This window comes from Mustela putorius, unplaced genomic scaffold (assembly GCF_011764305.1).
Source record: "Mustela putorius furo isolate JIRA1106 unplaced genomic scaffold, ASM1176430v1.1 tig00000275_pilon_pilon_pilon, whole genome shotgun sequence".
Lineage (NCBI taxonomy): Eukaryota > Metazoa > Chordata > Mammalia > Carnivora > Mustelidae > Mustela > Mustela putorius.
This window is the reverse complement of record NW_025421341.1, coordinates 23,341,093-23,359,064: the sequence shown is the minus strand read 5'-3', so window position 1 is coordinate 23,359,064 and position 17,972 is coordinate 23,341,093. Positions and strand designations below refer to the sequence as shown.

The 17,972-nt window shown below is 59.1% G+C and overlaps 2 protein-coding genes across 9 annotated transcripts; both read right to left on the bottom strand.

Annotated features, from left to right (window-relative positions):
- Positions 1-6,770: 6,770 nt before the first annotated feature.
- GMPPA (GDP-mannose pyrophosphorylase A) lies at positions 6,771-14,343 on the bottom strand. 8 transcript variants are annotated; one of them, XM_045078772.1, is made up of 13 exons: positions 14,228-14,343; positions 13,319-13,378; positions 13,117-13,214; positions 12,110-12,213; positions 11,657-11,843; positions 11,241-11,300; positions 9,574-9,704; positions 8,377-8,511; positions 8,177-8,274; positions 7,957-8,003; positions 7,669-7,824; positions 7,405-7,573; positions 6,771-7,072 (listed from the first exon to the last, which is right to left on the bottom strand). In XM_045078772.1, the coding sequence occupies exons 2-13, from the start codon at positions 13,356-13,358 to the stop codon at positions 6,972-6,974; spliced, it is 1,326 nt and encodes a 441-aa protein (XP_044934707.1). In that variant the 5' UTR covers positions 13,359-13,378; positions 14,228-14,343; the 3' UTR covers positions 6,771-6,971. The 8 variants fall into 8 exon arrangements, with proteins under 8 accessions (XP_044934707.1, XP_044934708.1, XP_012917084.1 ...); XM_045078773.1 differs by having other exon boundaries at positions 14,222-14,308; XM_013061630.2 differs by having other exon boundaries at positions 13,922-14,286.
- A 601-nt stretch (positions 14,344-14,944) lies between these two features.
- SPEGNB (SPEG neighbor) lies at positions 14,945-16,966 on the bottom strand. Its single transcript, XM_013061555.2, has 4 exons — positions 16,748-16,966; positions 16,110-16,417; positions 15,352-15,493; positions 14,945-15,183 (listed from the first exon to the last, which is right to left on the bottom strand). The coding sequence occupies exons 1-4, from the start codon at positions 16,873-16,875 to the stop codon at positions 15,045-15,047; spliced, it is 717 nt and encodes a 238-aa protein (XP_012917009.1). The 5' UTR covers positions 16,876-16,966; the 3' UTR covers positions 14,945-15,044.
- Between the last annotated feature and the right edge of the window lie 1,006 nt (positions 16,967-17,972).

Genomic DNA, 17,972 nt, shown 5'->3' with positions numbered 1-17,972 from the left:
ACGCCCTGGCTGACTTGCACATCTTTGGCCACTGGGCTAATCCAAACATCCCAAATCTCTTGCCAGGCCGGGCTGGCAGGGAGGGGAGGGGAGGGTGAATGGGCCGGGGAGCAGAGAAGAGTTCTGACGGGTGGAGGAGAGGGTGTGGAATGGAGAGAGGGGAAGAGCCCAGATGCGGATTTGGGAGGGGGGAGAAATGTGTGGGCTTGACCCGGAGAGAGTCCTATCCCAGAAGCAGAAGCGGAGGGTGGAGGGCACGGTAGGGTGGAGGGAGCCCTGGCGTGGCTGTGGGTTTGCGGAGGGGAAGCAGGCACGTGGGTTGTTATCACAGGCAGGGGTGGGGCCCCTGTTGGCAGCCCAGGAGGAAATGCCTTGGTGCTCCTGGGGCGGGGTGGTCACAGTGAGCCGCTGGTGTTCTGGGGGGCCCAGGTGAGAACGTGCGCCCTCACGGGGGGAGAGGAAGCCCTTGTCCCTAGACGAAAGGGGGGCGCTGATTAATCGGGGCGCTAATGAGCAGCAGGGAGAGGAAGCTCGGAGGGGCGGGGGAGGCGGCTCCATCGATCCGAGCCGCGGAACCAGCAGCTGAAAAAAAAGTGAGAAGGGAATCGATCTGAGGGAAACGGCAGCTGCTGGGGATTAGAGCCCCAGGTCCACACGTTGCCCAGAGGCCACCCCTCCCCTGCGTCAGGCCTGCCCTGCCAGTCGCAGCCCCCGCCTGGATCCCGAGGAGGGGTGGCTACCCTGGGGAGCAGGGACTCAGTGCCCACTCTGTCTACGAGGCCAGGTCAGGCCTCATCAGGCACTGGTCACCCCAGCATGGAGCCCACCAACCCGGAGCCCCGGCCATGCTTGGCACCCTGCTGGGGTGGTCCCCAGCCTCTCTTTAAAGTAACTTGCGGGGGTGGGGGGATGCTGCGGCTAGGGATGCTGCGGCTAGGCTTCCCCCAAGCCGGCTCCTCCAGCCAGGAAGAGAAGACCCCTGGGGTCAGGGCTACTTCTGGCAGCATCCCAGAGGGGAAAGTGGGGAAGGCACAGGAAGCAGCTGCTGAGTTAGCAGTCAGAGCCTGAGTGACCACAGACAGTGCCCCCTGCCCAGGAAGCCCCCTGCCATGCTCTGCCCTCCCCGCTAGCCTCCCAGACCCTTCTAGTGCTTCCACCCCACCTCCTCCTCCCCCAGCCTCTCCCCCTTTCTCCTAGTATTGATTTTTCTTTACTGGGTTTTTTTTTAAAAGGTGATTTAATTGCTTTTTTAAGGTTACTTCAGTCTGGGGCTCTGCCAAGAAAGCGGGGAGCTGCCCCCCAAGCTCTCCCCAGTCCTCACTACCCTGGACTCAATGCATGTTCCTAAATTACCCTGCTATGTATTAGGATCACAGGGTCATACTCCCCTAACATACTGGCCTCCATCATCAGCGCACATTACACCCTCTTTCCTCCAGAGGGCAAGGCAGGAAGCCTCTGAAGGAATGAAATTGGGGAGTGGGTGGAGAGGGGGAGTTTCAGGCCATGCGGAAGTGGAGCAGCGAGCAGTTCACTGCATTCACCCCTCACCCCTACCCCACAGCCATCTGTCTCCGATTGTCCCCAGGTCCCCATCACCCAGTCTTCCAGACCCCTAGGAATCTGTTTATGCTTGGTGGGAGCCCCCTCCCACATCCCCTCCGCTCATCCTGTGCCTCCCCCTCTGGTCTCTTCTGTCTCCTCTCCCCCCCTTTCCCCTGTACCCCTTCCCCTCTGCCCCCCCCCCCCGTCCTTTTTCCCCCTCCCTCTCCCCAGTTCCCTGCTTGCCTCCCTCTCTGCCCGGCTGCAGTTGGGTGATAATCTCCCTCATTTAGCCTCCCGGCTGCTTCCCCGGCTCATTGCCCAGCTGGTCCCTGGGGCCCGGCCCAGCTTCTTCCCCACCCCCATCCCCCGCCCTGTGCCCAAACTCCCCCATCCCCTCCTGGCTTCCCCCACTACCCTCCTGGGACCAGCTGCACCCCTGCAGTGAGCATGGGGGGGGCAAGTGTGGTTGACCAGGACCTGTGCTGGATGAGAGCAGAGGGGGAGGGTCCATCTGGAACTCAGCTGGGAGTGGGTGTGGGGCACAGGAGAGACACAGGGGTGAGGGGGCTGCAGGGCCAGGCTTCCTCTGCTCTTCAATTGTCCCCATTCCTGGTGCAATTCTCCACCCACTCCCATCCCCCAGAGGGTGAACGAGGCTTCCTGATGGCTGTGGAGGGACCGTTAGGCAGAGAGATTAGAGTGGCATCTGTACAGCCGGACAAGGCAGACAGCACGGGAATGGGGGGCAGAAGAGTGAGGGAGGTGACAGGGCAGGAAGGTTCTGCCAGAGAACCTGAGAAGGTACAGGTTTTACTTGGGCAAGAGGCCTCAAAGGCAGAACTAAAGACCTCCCGTGATCCAGCTTGGGGGTTCCAAAGGGAGCCTCCAAGGTCCTTACCGCACCTGAGCTTTCCGGACTTCCCCTCCCCCGACCTCTGCAGATTCCCCGCCCCCCACCGTCTGTATTTGTCCCTTCTCACCTTGGGTGGACCCCAGCCCCCTTTCCTGGGTGGCCCACTCATAAATGACACGATTCCCAAACTCTTAGCATTCTCCTAGAGAGAGTCCCCAGCCTCCTCCGCTCCCAGAGGATGGACGGCACCTGGCCACCCTTCCCAGCCCAGACACCTGTCCCAACCCTGGCTCTGGTGCGGACCAAGGGATGAGCTAGTGTGGGACAGACGTGGGCGGGAAGGGACAAGGATGGGGGGGCGGAGGCCGGGACTGGGCCAGGCCTAGCTGGTGAGCGAGCAGCGGTGACAAACGGGCTGTGCGGGGGCCGAGGGGCGGGGGGCGGACGGCGGCTGATTTATCTGGGTTATTTATGCTGCGGACGAGGCAGGAGAAGCGGTTAATGAGAGTTCCAGTGAAGGGGGGTGGGGAGGCCAGGACGTGATCAGAGGCGACTGAAGAGGGTTAGCGTCCCACCGCCAGGCCCTGCCCCCACTGCTGGCCAGCATTCTGCACCCCCTACCCCGTCCTACGTAGGGCCAGCCTGGCGTGATCCCATCCTATTCTGGGGATGCCCAAGCTGAGACCATGGATCACTGGGGGCTGAAGGGCACCAGGCCCAAGATAGAGGGGCCAGTGGCTGGAGGAACTGAGGAGGGGACCAGAAAAGGGAGAGCAGGGAAGAAAGACGAGAAGAAGAAAAAATCTTGGCGAGGCAGAAGCTGCCCAAGTCTGTGGGGCCTGCAGGGTTGCGGGGGTGGGTCAGGTTGGGAGGAGGAAGGGACCTGAGTGGGCGTGGGTGGGCAACCTCAGACTGGAACGTGGAGACAGGGCAAAGGGTACTGGAGTGCAAATTTGGTGTCAGCTAGAAGCCATCCTGGGAGCCTGAGAGGCAGAGAGAGGCTGGGAGTGGGGGTGCTGGTCAGAGAGAAGAGGGAGCCAGGAAAGGAGGGGGAGAAGATCCAGAGAAGGAGGGGGAGAGGGCTTTGCAGCAGTGAAAGCTGCTGGGAGCAGATAAGGCGGCACAGCAGCAGGAGGGATTAAAGCTCTGAGGGGCAGGGGCGGGGGCACGGCGCTGGACGGGGGACGGGGGTGCGGGGCAGGAAGGAGAGGGCTGAGGGCAGGACATCAGGACCAAGAAGATGAGCAGGAGAAGCGAGGGCTGGGAAAGGGGCCAGATTAAATCAGGGGGCCAGAAGGTGGCTATCTCCTGGCAAAGACAGGAAAGAAGGGGTCCCTGCTCATCTCTCTGGGGATAGGGACTTGACCACTACTGGCGAGCCCTCATGCCCTGCACACGCCAAGGGTAGCAGAGCTAAGCAGTGGAGTGCATGCCAGATTGGGGGGTGGCAGGGAATAGCCTGGGGAGCCTCTGAGCTCCAGGCTACAGAACAGAGGGCACGCAGCGCCTCCTTGAGGTGGCTGATGGAACACCGTCACGGGGAGCACCAGTCAAGGGTGCTCAGCCAGCTGGCCCTGGAATAGAGACTCCATCACACCCAAAGAGGCAAGAACCAGAGCTCCACAGGGGATTTCTTTGTGTCGAGTATGGGCACGGAGGGAGGACAGCGGCTTTGCCCAGGCTCCTCGCTTAGACCTGCAGCCCTCACTACCTCCTGCCCTCCAGTTCTCCAGGCCCCTCAGAAAGGGGCGCTCGGTAAAGGGGAGGCCCCTGCTCCCTCCAGAAGAACCGAGGTGGCCCAGGCAGCAGAGGGGAGCCTGGAGGGAAGGAAGGGGAGGAGGAAGAAGGGGCGGGAGGAGGGGAGCGGGGGTGGCGGGCGGGGCAGAGTAATTGCGTGTTTGTCAGTTCTCCTGTCTGCACAGGAGGGAGCGCGTGTGGTGGTGGTGGGTGTAGCTTCACCCTGAGGAGTGTGTCTGTTGGCAGAGGTGTCAGTGTGTCTGTCTCCGGGGTCTAGGCTCTCCTTGGCCCCCGCCCTCCCCTTTGTGTTTTGGGGAGCGCGGCTCTGGGCACACCCAGCTGTGCTCGGTGCTGATGCGGCAGATGTGGCGGGGCCCCAGCTGTGCCTGCTTCCCGGAGAGGGGGAGGGGGTGGCAATCTGCTCCCCCGATAATGGCTGCTAAGCGCCAGGGGGAGGGGATGGAGACTGGGGTGGGACTGGGGCCCAGGTCAGCCTCGCCAAAGGGAACAGGAGGGAGAGGAGGGCCCTGCCCCCACTCCACCCCACCCCGGCCAACCTCCCCCCAATCTGTGTTCTTGGCTCGGCCTCTTCCCCTCGCTGGCTCCTGAAGCCCATCCAAATTTCTCTCCAAGCTCAGTCCCCATCCCCAGCCCTCCTCCCATCGCCCCATCCAGTTCGGCGCCAGGGACCTGCCCCCCCTCCACAAGCCTGCTCCCCCTCACTGATTTTACAGAATAATCTTTTTATGGAAACCTAAAAAAGCACTAATGGCAGGAGCGCACCCCTCCCCCGCATCCCTTCCCCCGCTCATCCCCCCACCTCCCACCCCAGTTCCCTTGGTTTTCTCTCCTCAAACCCTTTGGGGACCAGCACCCTCCTACCCATACAGGGCCAATGAAGACCTAGACGTGGAGGAGCAGGGGGCTCCCACATCGTGGGCCCTCAGCTGTGCCCTCAGAGATGAATTGGCGCGCGGTCTTTCCCAGGGCAGACAGGAGCCGGAGAGGAGTGGAGGGCGTTACAATTCCTAAGACCTCCCCCACCTCCCCAGGAGCCCGCGATAGGGACTCTGCCAGCCTGGTGGGAGGGGACAGGTTTCAAAGATCCCAACTACACTAGCTATCCCCCCATCCCAAACACTGACCCTTTCCCCTTCCAGTGCCTCTCCCCACCCCCACTGGGCCTAGGAGGGGGGTCCCGGGGGCCAGGGCCTGACACAGACTTATTGGATTTCACGGTGTTTTGCTGAGAAAATAATTAAATTATCATATTTATGATGGAACTGCCATGGCCTCTGCCAACCACTTGGAACAGAAGGGTCAGGACTGGGGTGGGGGGCAGGGAAGAGACCCCGGCCCCAGACACATAGCCCAGCCTTCTCATCTCCCGGCTTCTCCCTCAGGGAGCTGACCCCAGGCCCAGAGGAGGCATCTGTGGCCCCCTCCCCACCCCATGCAAATGGAAGATCTGGGCTGGAGGTAGGGCCGGGAGATGGGGAAGAGTCTAAACACAGGCAGGTTATAGGTCTGGGCTGCTGAAGCCTGGCTCCTTTCACGCCTGCTCTCATGCAGCCTGCTGGGCCGGAGGGGGCCCGGGAGCGCAAATCCAACCCAATCCCCACACTACCCTCAGCCCGGCTACTGGGGGAGCGGGTCTTCCCCATGGTCCAGCTAAGAAGCTATGAAATCCCAGACTCCGGTGCTGATAACGAGGTCCCGGCGCCCCGCCGCCTACCACCCCTGCCTGCTGCCAGGACCCCCTCCTCCCTCCCACCCACGCCCTGCCCCCCCATTCTCTTTGGGTAATTAGATTCCTCTCAATTAGCAGATTACGATCATTACCAGCTCATCTGGCAACTAAGCTCTGCACCCACAGCTGGGGAAAGGGGGGGTACCAAGAGGGGGCACATGGGGGTCATGGGCAAACATGAGAGATGGCTGGGTTGCTCTGGGGCTAGGGGAATGTGGAGAGGACTAAGATCTCCCAAAGGACGGAGTCAGGGTGGTGGGAAGTGGCCAGGGCCCCTCCCCTCCCAGCACACTCCCGGACTTGGAGATGATGAGGCACCAGTTTAGGTCTGCCCCACCTGCCAGGGGAGTAAGAGACAGAACCCACGCAGGCCTCGGGTGGGGAGAACCCCCACTCCGCCAAAAGCCAGGCTAGGAGCAGATGGAGCTGGCAAAGCGGAAAACAGGCTGGGGCCGGGCTGGGCAGGAACTGAGAAAAGCAGCCACTGGTGACCCAGTATCGGGCCCGTGGCTCTCGGTCCCTGAGCCCACCGCCAGCGTCCCACAGCCCAGCCAGAATCCTGCACCCTTCCTTTTGGAATCCTTACACTCGGAGCTCGAGCCAGGCCCAGTGAAGAGGAACAGGAAGGCGGGCGAGCCCTCAGTGCTGGAGCAGGGGTGAAGGCAGGGGCCAGACAGGCTGGGAGCCTTGGGGGCTTTCCTCCCAAGCAGAGCGGGCGCAAGAGGCTAAAGGCAGTGGGAGGGGGAGATTTACCAGGGCTCCAGATTCATTATTCATGAGCCCGCAGCAACGACTCCAATTTAAATGCTAATGTGGGGGGGCCTGACTCAGCTACCCGCCCCCTCCGCCCTCACCCCCAGCCCAGGCACAAGCGGGAGTCCATGCTGGCTCCAAGGTCCACCTGGGTTTATTAGGGACCGAAGAGGGAGGCCAGGAGTCCCCCAGCCACCCACGTTGCGCCTGGCACGTGAAGATCCTGCCTGCCTTCCTCTGGTCCTTTTGGACAGAGGCCGACCCTGCAGGAAGGAGCCTCGAGGGAAGCAGGTAGGAGTTGGGAGTTGGGGGGGTGCCTTCTGGGAGTCCCCCTCAGAGGATGATCTGGTTGGTGAAGCTGCGGCTCAGCTCCTTGTGTGGCAGAACAATCGAGTTCAGGATGAGCACCTCAGCAGGGATCCGGACGCGGCAGCCTGCAACCGGGAACGAGAGCACCCAGAGGAGGAAGCCCCCCCCCCCAACTAAGAAGCCGTGGGGAGGAGAGGCCAGAGGCAAGGAGCTGGGGCCATGGCCATCCGGGAGGCATCCCTCCCTGCCCATCTGCGCCCTGGCCTCAGACTCCCAGTGACTCAACAGGGCCTGGCACACAGCAAGCACTTTGTAAATGTTTGCTAAAGGAATAAACATAAGCATACGTACACATGCGCGCACACGTACACACACACACACGTGTGTCCCATCCCCACAGGGCAAGGCCAGCACCTGTGGAGGTTTTCCCCAGCCCTAGTCCCCAAGGAAGCCATACCTAGGATGGTGATGGCAGGCAGCAGCTTCCCGTCCTTGAAGAGGCTCTCACTGTCCATATGCGCTCGGGGGTCGTTGGGATTGGGGTCATTGGGAGTACCCTCCACACGGGCCCAGCGCCCCACAGTGCTCCCCCAGCCCACAATGGTGTGCAGGACACACGTGTGCTCCTGCCAAACACGACAGTGTGCGGTGAGGGAGGAGAAGGGTCCAGATGCTGAGCCCACGGGGGCCACCCCCTCCCAGCCAGCCACCGGGTGCCTACCTGCAGCGTGGCCCCATGGAGGACAATGCTCTCTCGGAGCCGCACGCCCTCGCCCACGGTCACCCCCTCCCCGATGGAGACATTGGGGCCCAGCTGTGGAGAGGAACAGATCCCATAAGCCCTGGGGGCCTTGGAGAAACCAGAATCCAGCCCCTTCTAGAACAGATAAGAGGGAAGGGACCTGCTTGAGCCTGCACAATGGGTGGCCACAAAGCAGAGCCCCACCTTCTGAGCTCAGAAGTTCTCTGCGTCATCCCACCCATCCTGCCAGCCTGGCCCCCCACTTACCACGGCTGATGGGGCCACCTTAGCTGTGGGGTGGATGTAAACGTTTCCTAGAAGCAGAAGAGAAGACCTGGGGGCAGCTACCCCACACCATACCTGGTTGTGGGGGGGCGGGGCAGGGACTGGGGCTTCACCTCTGAATCTGAGGTCAGGAGTCCTGGCTCAGAGGGCACAGGGGGCTGGGGTTGGAGGCAAAGATGAGGAAGGGAGCAGGGGGACATACCTCGGATTCGTGGACCCCCGGGAGTGTGCTTGGCCAGGCGTTCTGGGTGAGTGAGCTGGTACTGACCCAGGTAGAGGCGGGAGGCATAGAGGGCTGAGCTGGGGGAGCCACAAAGGGGGATGGAGGATTCAGGGGCCAGCAGGTGCCTACCCCCCACAAATCTCAGCTCCCAGGTGCCCCAGCCACCTCATGAGGCATACCCTGCGGACTTGATCTGGCTCCAGATCCCGTCAGTGAGGTGCACATAGATCTGGCCCTGCCCAGCCAGGGCGGAGAACACGTCCTGCTCTAGGCGGATGGTGCCTGCCCCTGGCCACAGGCCTGAGGAGTCCTCCCTGGCAGAGAGGAGAAGCGGACATCAGCTCCCCAGCTGAGCCCGCCCAGGAGGCCAACGCGGTGTCTCAGGGATAGTGATCCCAGGGAATCCCACTCTCCAGGCCTGGCTAGATCTTCTCCAAAGGGACGCTCATGTCCCAGGAAGCACTGCCAGTACCCTCCTTACCCACATCATCCTCCCACCCCCACCTGGGGTGCGATCCCAGGGGACCCCCAGGCATGGACCGATCCCCCATCTCTGCCCCAGGCCCAGGGAGTTCGCCCGGGTGTAGCTTCCCCCCCATGTCCCTCTCCTCCCCATCCACTCCTCCAAACCCCACCTCGGGTCACCCTCCCTCTCACAGGATGGAATGAAACACAGACACTCACCCCAGAGGAAGACAGCTGGTGAGGGCAGAGACAGTCACAGAAAGAGAGGGAGAGAGAGAGAGATGGTAGAGATGCCAACTTAGCAGAAATAGACAGAGGCCAGAAGAGATGGAGAGAGAAGCAGAGATGGATGGGAGTGAGTGGAGCATGAGACAGGGAGCCGGTGGGGAGGAGGGAGTGAAGGCCAGGACCCGCGGGGACAGGGACGGGGCGGGGGCCCTTATCAGGTCCGGGGCCTTACAGGGATGACCTGGGGAGGGGATTGTGGCCAGCAGGGCTCTATGTGGTATGTGCTGAGGGGAGCCTCAGCCTGACAGTGAGTGAGTGAGTGAGTGAGTGTGTGTGTGTCTCTCTCTCTCTCTCTGCATGTCTCTGCACCCAAGCGTGTGTGCGCCCAAGTGTGCGTGTTGCCGTCTGTTCCAAAAGACATCTCCGGGACACTCAGGGCTGGAGAGAAATGGACCAGAAGGGGAGTGGGCAGGCAGTGACAGAGGAGGAACTGGGATGGATAAGGAAGAGGGACAGAATGAGGTTAGAAGGGGAGGGGACTGGGAAGGCTTGGCTAGGGATGACAAGTGGAAAGGAAAAGGGAGGAGGAAGGTGAGCAGGTGAAGAGCCTGCAGAGCCTGGGGGTGGGGGTGTGCTCTGTGACTGGGGGACTTGGGGTTACAGGGCCATGGGGCCCGCCTCACAGTTGCCCATCCTGCTGGTTACGCTGGAAGACATCCCGAAGGGGCTTCAGGGCTTCCGGGGAGAAGAGGTAGATGCCACAGTTGATGATGTCACTAACAAAGGTGCTGGGTTTCTCCACATAGTGCAGGACCTGAGGACAGAGCAGGCTGGGTCCAGCAGAGGGGCCCCCTCCCCAGCCCTCCACCCTCCACTTCTGCCACCATCCCCTAAGACCTACTCACCACCAGCTACTCCCTGCTGCTAGGATGGTCTTCCTAAAATGCAGAGTCTCTGCCCTTCACCTTCAGGACAAATCCCAATGGCATGCCTTTTCCCTCCTCATTGTCCCCACCTCCCAGCACCCCCAGCACACAATTCACTGCCCGTGCATGCCTGTGCCTGGAATGCCCTTTCTCAGCAATTCATCTGGAAAACTCAGCTTTCAAAACCCGGTCGACCTTGCCACTTCCTCCGTGAACCTGTGTTTGTCCCGCACTATGCAGACCTTCTCAGGTCTGGGCACCCCTGGCTTCTGGCCACACATTACTGTGGCCCTTGTGTCATTTGCCATGGTTGATTTCTGACTGTCCTTCCCACTGTGTGTATGTGTTTGGCGGGGGGGGGGGGTGTTCCTGAGTGGCAGGGATTCTATTTCTTTGGCTCTGTTTCTTCCATATCTAGCTAGTGCCTAGTAGAAAACTTAAAAAAAAAAAATTGCACATATCTATGTGTGCGTGCCTGTTTTTTCTTTTAAAAATTTATTTTTAAAAGATTTTATTTATTTATTTGACTGACAGAGATCACAAATAGACAGAGAGGCAGGCAGAGAGAGAGAGAAAAGCAGGCCCCCTGCCAAGCAGAGAGCCCGATGCAGGGCTCGATCCCAGGACTCGGGATCATGACCTGAGCTGAAGGCAGAGGATTTAACCCACTGAGCCACCCAGGTGCTCCCTAAAATTTTATTTATTTATTTGTCAGAGAGAGAGAGAGAGATGGCACAATCAGAGGGAGCAGCAGGCAGAGGGAGAAGCAGACTCCCTGCTGAGCAAGGAGCCTGGTGTGGGACTCGATCTCAGAACCCTGGGATCATGACCTGAGCCGCAGGCAGCAGCCGCTTAACCGACTGAGCCCACCAGGGCCCCTGCGTGTGCCTGTTTTAAGTGTATTTTTGATACTAATGCTTGAACAAATAAGAGGGCTGTATGAAAGTGGAGCTCAGGGTAGGGAGTTTCACAAACTAGGACTGAGACCCTCTACCTGGCCATCCCACTCCCACCTCGGGAATGCCAGAGGCCCCATACTGTTTCCTGCCTCTGTGCCCTTGCATAGCCTATTCCCTCCACCAGCAACGCCTTCCTGTCTCCTTCATCTCCATGAATTTAACCCAACTCTGACCCTGCCTCCTCCAGGGAGCTCTCCCTGCCCCCACCCAGGCAAGGCTGGGGTGCGCCTCCTTCCATGTTCCCACAGAACACCGCACGGAACACCATACAGCCATCGGGGTGCTGCACCCATGGAAATTAACTCTTAATCTCTGCTCTTTGGAAGATGAACGGCCAAGGGTATGCCCCACCTGATTGACAGCACTGGAGCCCACCCAATAGCATTCTAGCATTCTCTGGAGGCAGAGGGGAGCGGACATGATGATACAGAGTAAGAACCCAGCCAGCCCTGTCTCTGCTCTCACCTCGTGTGTCTGTGGGTTCTCTACAATACAGCCATAGTTGAGGGACTGTGTCCTGTTAGCCTGAAAGACAGACACACCAAAACAATGACCCGCCTGCTCCAGGGCGGTGAGGTCTGTTTTCTCTTTTTTTCTTTCTCTCCCCTGTAGCACCTGGCACGTATTTCCGCCACTGACAGGCCTTCAGCGGGGGAGAACTGACAGCGGCCCTCCCCCTCCTTCCTTCTGAGCAGCCAAAGGGCTCAGGTCTCTTCCGCCACCAACTCCTCTGCTACTTGCTGGGATTTCTGGCACATTCCCCTGTTGATGCCCGTTCCCTCTAGCTCTCTGGGCTGCCTCTGCCTCTTCGACACACTGCATTCCAGGAACTTCTCTGGATCACCCCCCTTTACCCCCTCCAGCCCTCCCGGCCCCCTCACCGTGGTGCCAAGGAGCAAGAAAGGGTGAGGCTGGTGTCTATAGGAATCCAACATAGCAGTCAAGGGGAAGTCGGAGCAGACATCAGCGTTGAGCACAAAGAAGGCCTCGGGGCCCCCGGCCAGGATCTGGTCCCGGAAATGGTAGAGACCACCTCCTGTGCCCAGGGGCACAAATTCCTGCAGGTACCTGTCCCCGGGGACCCCAAAGCCGGCTCAGTGAGATGAGAGGAGGCAGATAGCATGAGCCTGGGCACCTGACTCCTCCTGCTCCCAGAAATACACCTGCCTGAGGCCAATATCCTCAAGGATTCAGAGATTCCCAAATAAGACCCCTCCTAATCTATAAGGGCAAAGTCTGCCGAATGCTGACTCAACCCACTCACAAGAACTCTGAGGCCTTGGGCACTGCTCCCACTCCCCATACGCCCCATAGCCCCCATACCGCACAGACACCTGATGGGGAGGTTAAACTCCTGCTGAGCAGCCTCTAGAAATCGGGTAAGGGCCTCGTCAGGCTGATAGAAGCCAATGAGCAGAATCTCCTGCATCCCAGGGACCTGAGAACAAGGGAAGAGGTTGGGAGGAAAAAAGAACATATCCGATAGGACAGAATACAGGCCCAGGAGTCCAGAGGCCAGAGCTTTGGTCTCAGCTGTGGGGCCCCTACGCACTCACTTTACCACTCTGGTCTGTGTTCTCCTCCAGACAAAAAGAAACCTAGAGGAAGTCTGTCCCTGTTCTTTCAATCTTATATGATTCTCTTGTTTGCCCACCCCATCCCCGCATCTGAGGATCACCCTAGCTTTGAAAGATCCTGCCTACCAAGCTGCATGGAAAGATCATCCATTCATTTTCTCCCATATTTATTATCTGTCAGTCTGAGCTTGAGATCAGTGTGAGATAAGGGTACCATTTATCAAGTGCCTACATTGCACTAGGCACTTTACCACATCATCTCTTAAGTCCTGCCATCCCCCCAAAGTAGGCTTAATCACCCCATCCGACCAGTAAGAAAACTAAGGCTCAGAAAGGGTAAGGAATTTGCTCAAGTCCTTAGAGCAGGCAGAGACTGGATTCAGGTAAAACCTTGCCTGTCCTGATGCCAAAAGCAATAAAGAAATTAGCTCCACAGTGAGCAAGGGTTTGAGTTCCATGCTTTGCTATCATTCAGGTTCCTTGGACTATAGCTTTAAATGGTCTCGAAGATTCCTGCCTGATCTTGCATTCCATGCTTTAAAAATAGGAGTGAAGTCTGAACAAGAAGAGGCCAGATGAGAAACCAGATTAGCGAAGAGAGCAGGGCAGCTGCACTGCACAGCTCCGAGGGACACCATTCACACTGTCATTTATAAATGGTAGTCCCTGGAGTTAGGCCTGGTCCGAACACGACGTGGTTGGAGGAGAAATAGAGCATGAAGATGAACAGGAAGCTAGGTGGGAGGGGGAACCTCTGGGGTTACCTGGGCACAGGCCTCAATGTGATGCTGGATCATAGGCACCCCCGCTACTGGAAACAGGGGTTTGGGCACCTCAAAAGACAAAGGCCTGAAGCGGGTCCCTGAGAGAGAAGAGAGAAGCACATTTTAGCTTCCTGCTTCCCTCTTCCTCCTTTCCCCAGTCAGTCCAGCCCAACCTCCCTACCCCTTTCCCTGGGTTCCTCACCCTTTTGAGGGCCTCCAATCAGGATCACAGCTTTGAGCATGATGGCAACTGCTACCTAAACTTCAAATCCCAACAGAGAAATCCGGCTCAGATCTCACACCCCAGCCCAAGAACCCCACTCACATCCCAAGCAAACCCCAAACCCCAAATAGCAACACTTAGCCCTCTCACAGGATGTAAATCCGAAATTCAATAGAGTCCCTCCTTGGACACATCTCACAAATCCCATACATCTGAAACCCCAACCCAGATTCCAACCAGCCCTAAAACCCCACAGTGATTTCTGCTAAATCCTGAAATCCACACCCCATCATTTGATCCATCAGACTTCCTTCTGGCCATAAACACATTCAGCAAACTCAGAAACTCAGCAACAGACCTTAGACCCCAAACCCACTGATTCCCAACTGTTCCATTCTTATGCTACAGATGTTAAGCCCCAGATCCCAACAGTGAACCCTGAATACTGAATCTCAAATCCTGAGTGAGCCCCACATATTTAACTGCAATCCTAAGAATGAATCCTAAGTAATAACGTATCTGGTGAATCCCAAGTCCAAGCAAAAAACCCCCTATATGCTGAATTTGAATCCTAAAACTAACCTTTAAGTGATGAACCCTGAATCAAAAGACAGATTCCCTTGGCATCTCAAACACGGAATCTATCTCCCCCTGGGTCCCAATACTGGAGACAAGTCTGAAACTCGAGTCGAAGCAATGATTGCTGACCCTCTGAACGCCACAACCGACTCTGTCTAATAAACCCTAGCCTTGCGTAGCCAGGGGATTGTGGGACCAACACAAGAGCAGACCTCCGAAGGGCCAGCCGGGACCTCCGAGCAGCCCTCAGTGTAGGGGCCGTCCCCTGCCCTCTACCCCTTTCGCCACCCCTCCATCAGCAACCTTTACCACTAGCTCCCTTTATTCCAGCTCTGTCGCCCGCTACTGCTTGCTCCTTCCGCGCACGTGTCTTCTCGCGACTCGCGAGAACTCTTTCGCGGAGTATGCCGGGAATAGTAGTTCTTACGATTCCGTCGTTTCCCACAGCCCTCTCCTCTATCCGCCCCTCCCACCCCCACCCCCCCCACGCTCGCTTGTTTCTAACTACAGGAGAGGAGGGAGGTGGGACTTATGGGAGAACAAGGGGCATGGCCAAGGGATCTAGGCGGGGCTAAAGAGAAGAAGGGTGGGGCCTAAGAGGCAGAGGAGGGAAGCTGAGATTAGGACTTTGCACTGTCTGGGAATGGGCCCCAGTGTAGCCGCCAAGGGAGGAGCAGGGTCCCAGGAAGACGCGGGCCTAGAGACGAGAGGAGGTGCGGCCAGCCGTGAAATGGGCGTGGCGAGGGCGCCGACCGCGGCGAGTGGGTGGGGCCTGAGGTAGACGGAAAAAGAGGAGGCGGCGTCATAAGCTCCTGGCGCGGTCCCGCGGGGAAATGAAGGAGCTCCGTAGTGTGAAAGAAAGCCTATCTCAGATTTGCAGTCTGTAACGTAAAGCACGAAACCAGGTACTCTCCAAACATTCCCACCCCCACATACTGTGACCTTAGTGTGTGGGTCTGGAGTAAGCGTGGGTGCGAGTTCAGGGAAGAAGAAACGGCGTCCCCAAAGACCAGAACACGCGGAGGGTCAGAAAGAGCAGTTTTATTAAGCGAGATGGGGGGGGGAGGGTCGTCGGTCCCACGCACCCCAGGGCTTGGAGCCAGGGAGTAAGATCCGAGCGTTTCTTTCAGGCCACGTCCACGCGAGCAAAGCTCTGGTCCATGCCCAGGCTGTTCTCCACGTACACCTCGTACTTGCCGCTGTCCTGGGCCGTGGCCCGGCGAATGGTCAGCGTCGTGGTGGTACTGCCGATCTCGAAGAACACCCTGGCAGGGAGAGGGGGAGCGGGGAGGGCGGGCGGCGGTCAGGTTACAGGCGCCCGGGGCCAGGCTGGTTAGCCAGCTCTGGTCCTCGCTTCGCGTTCCCCGCTCCCGGCCCACTCCCGCCGGGGTTCTGGGCCCTCTTCCGCCCCAGCGGCAGGACCCCGCCCTCGCCTGTCATCCTCCTCGATGTCCTCCCCGTCCTTGGTCCAGCCGACGTCAGGCGCAGGCTCGCCCATGATCTCCGCGGTCAGCGTTACGGTGGCGCCTTTGCGTGCCTTAGTGTTATCCGGTCCCTTTTGAATCTTCGCAGGGACTAGAAGAAGGGAAAGGGCATGCGACCCGGGGAGGGTCCTTAGGGGTGAGGCGGAGCAGGGGCATCACGTCCCCAGATAATACCCGGCCCTAAATATGAGATATATTTAAGCCAGTAGTGGGACGTTGAACAAGTCTACCCTCTTTGGGGCTTCATTTCCTCCGCTGTTAAACTGGACTAATAGCTGGCCCTGCTCCTGCCCACGGTGGGATGGGGGAATGAAAAGAAATACGCTGAGTGAAAGATCGGGAGCGTTTACACATCTCAGTGCCTTGGATGGACATAGTTCTGAGCAGTGAACACTGCCCTGGGGCGGAGCCAGAAGACCTGGGCCCTAACCCTGGCTCTGCCTCTGGCTCGCTGTGACCTTGGGGCGCTGGAGTGGAGTGACTAGAGCCCAAAGCGGACTTCTCGGTCTGGGGCGGGGGCGGGTGAGGGCGGGATCTTGAGGCAGGAAGGGCTAGCCAGCCCGCGCGCCGCTGCGCCCCAGGCTGTGTCCTCAACCCCATCGGGACTCGGCCAGGCCCAGCGGTAGGCGCTCGCTGGAGGGACCCGGCTGCGGCGCCGGGAGGCGGTGATGCTCTTCGCGGTGGCGCCGCACGGGGAACGCGCGTACCTTCCACGAGGATGCGCGCCGAGTCAGAGCACTGGCCGAAGGGGTTGGTTACGTTGATGCTGTACTGGCCCAGGTCTGCCAGCTCGCCGTCGCGCACCACCAGGGCGACCACATCAGGGTCCTCGAAGACGTAGCGATACTTGGGCCCGTCGCGCAGCTCCTTGCCGTCTTTGCTCCAGCGGATGAAGGGGTCCGGAAAAGCCGAAATGCGGCAAGTCAGCTTGGCCGCGCTGCCCTCGATCAGCACCACGTCCTTCAGCGGCTCCAGCACTCGTGGCGGCCCCTTCTCGCGAAGCTCCTTCCGGGACCTATCCGAGAGCCGGGTCAGGGCCCAGAGCTCCCACGACGCGGTTCTGGACCGCCGTACCGAATCCCCTGCCCCCACCCCCTCGGCCCGCTAGAACTTCAATTGAGCGGGTGGGTAGGGAGGGGGGGTGCTGTTCTTGAACTGTTACCCTGATGAAATGATTTGATCTTGTCGGCCACCTTTCCACACCTCGTCAAACTCTCTTCCCTAAGTCCAGTGACACCAGCAGTCCATAACACTGCTCAGCTCCCCCCCACGCCCACGCTGCAGGTCAGGGCGATTTCTGCAGTTCCTGCTCCCCTCCTCCTGAGGGCTCCGGGCTCCCCCTCACCTATGGCCCCGGTAAGAGGCCTGGATGCGAATGGCCGCGCTCTGGACCTGGGGGTCGTTGATATCCAGGGTACATCCCGGAGGTGGGGCCGCAGCCGCTGTTTTTTTGGCGGAAGTTGCCTTGGACATCTGGGGAGTGCAAAACAAACATGAGGTCTAGGCTGACATAGAGACTTTGACTTTCAGCCTTTCTCCCCTGTCTGTTCAAAACATCCTGGGGATGGGAGTGTCTGGGACTGGTCTGAGAATAGGGACTCACCGTGGGCGGGTCGACCTGGCGCCTTGAGTCCACTAGCTGGATAGCAGGTGAGTCAGAGCCCTTCTGGAAGGCACAGTAGGGGCAGGGGCAGGTGCTCAGCCCAGGGCCCTGGTTTTATACATAGCTCTGCTCCTTGCCTTGTTTGGCCTGGTTGCCCCAAGCCCCCCGGGGACCCCAGCCCCACCCCCTGACCTAAGCAGGCTCCTTATTTAGCCTGAGGATGTTTAGGATGCTGGCTCAGCCGCTGGGGCAGGCCCGGGGGGGAAACCCGAGCAGCTCTGGGGTGCACTTCATGTCAGCACCAGGACAGCTGGGCAGCTGGATGCGGCCCCATCCCCTCTCAGGGCAGGGGGTAACCCTCCCACTCCTGGTATCAGACAAGGGCCCAGGCCGGCAAGAGATTCAGCTCCCTGCTGGGGCGGCTTTGCACTCTGGTCAGTCCCCAGACAGTTGGACAACATGCCATTCCCAGGACACTGTTGGTTAAAGGGTGCAAGTGTTTGTGGGGGTGTCCCCGAATGAAGCCAGAGTAGCATGGACAGGGGAGGGACTTCACTGTCCATCCAGCCAATTATGAGAGGGCAGTGTGGCTGTTAAGACCAATTCGGAAGCACTCCCCAGGCTCTGGGAGTCTAGGATTGCCATTTCTGCACTCTGCCCCCTGGCGGTAAAGAGAGATCAACCTAGAGGGAACGGTAAAGATTTTTGAGAACAGCATCTCCCCTTTACTGCTGCAGTCCCGCTCACTTCCCTCCATGTGACATGATACGACTGACCGGGCTGGGTCTGACTGTTGCTGGAGACCGGCATTAATAATGACTCCCGAGTTCGAGATTTGCCCAAGCCCCAAAAAGCATGCACAGAAGCATCAGACAGCCTAAGAGGGGTTCAGTTCACCCCTCTGGGACTTGCCTGGAGCCCAGGCTACCCAACCCAGGACACCAGATAGAGCATTGCTTCCATACAT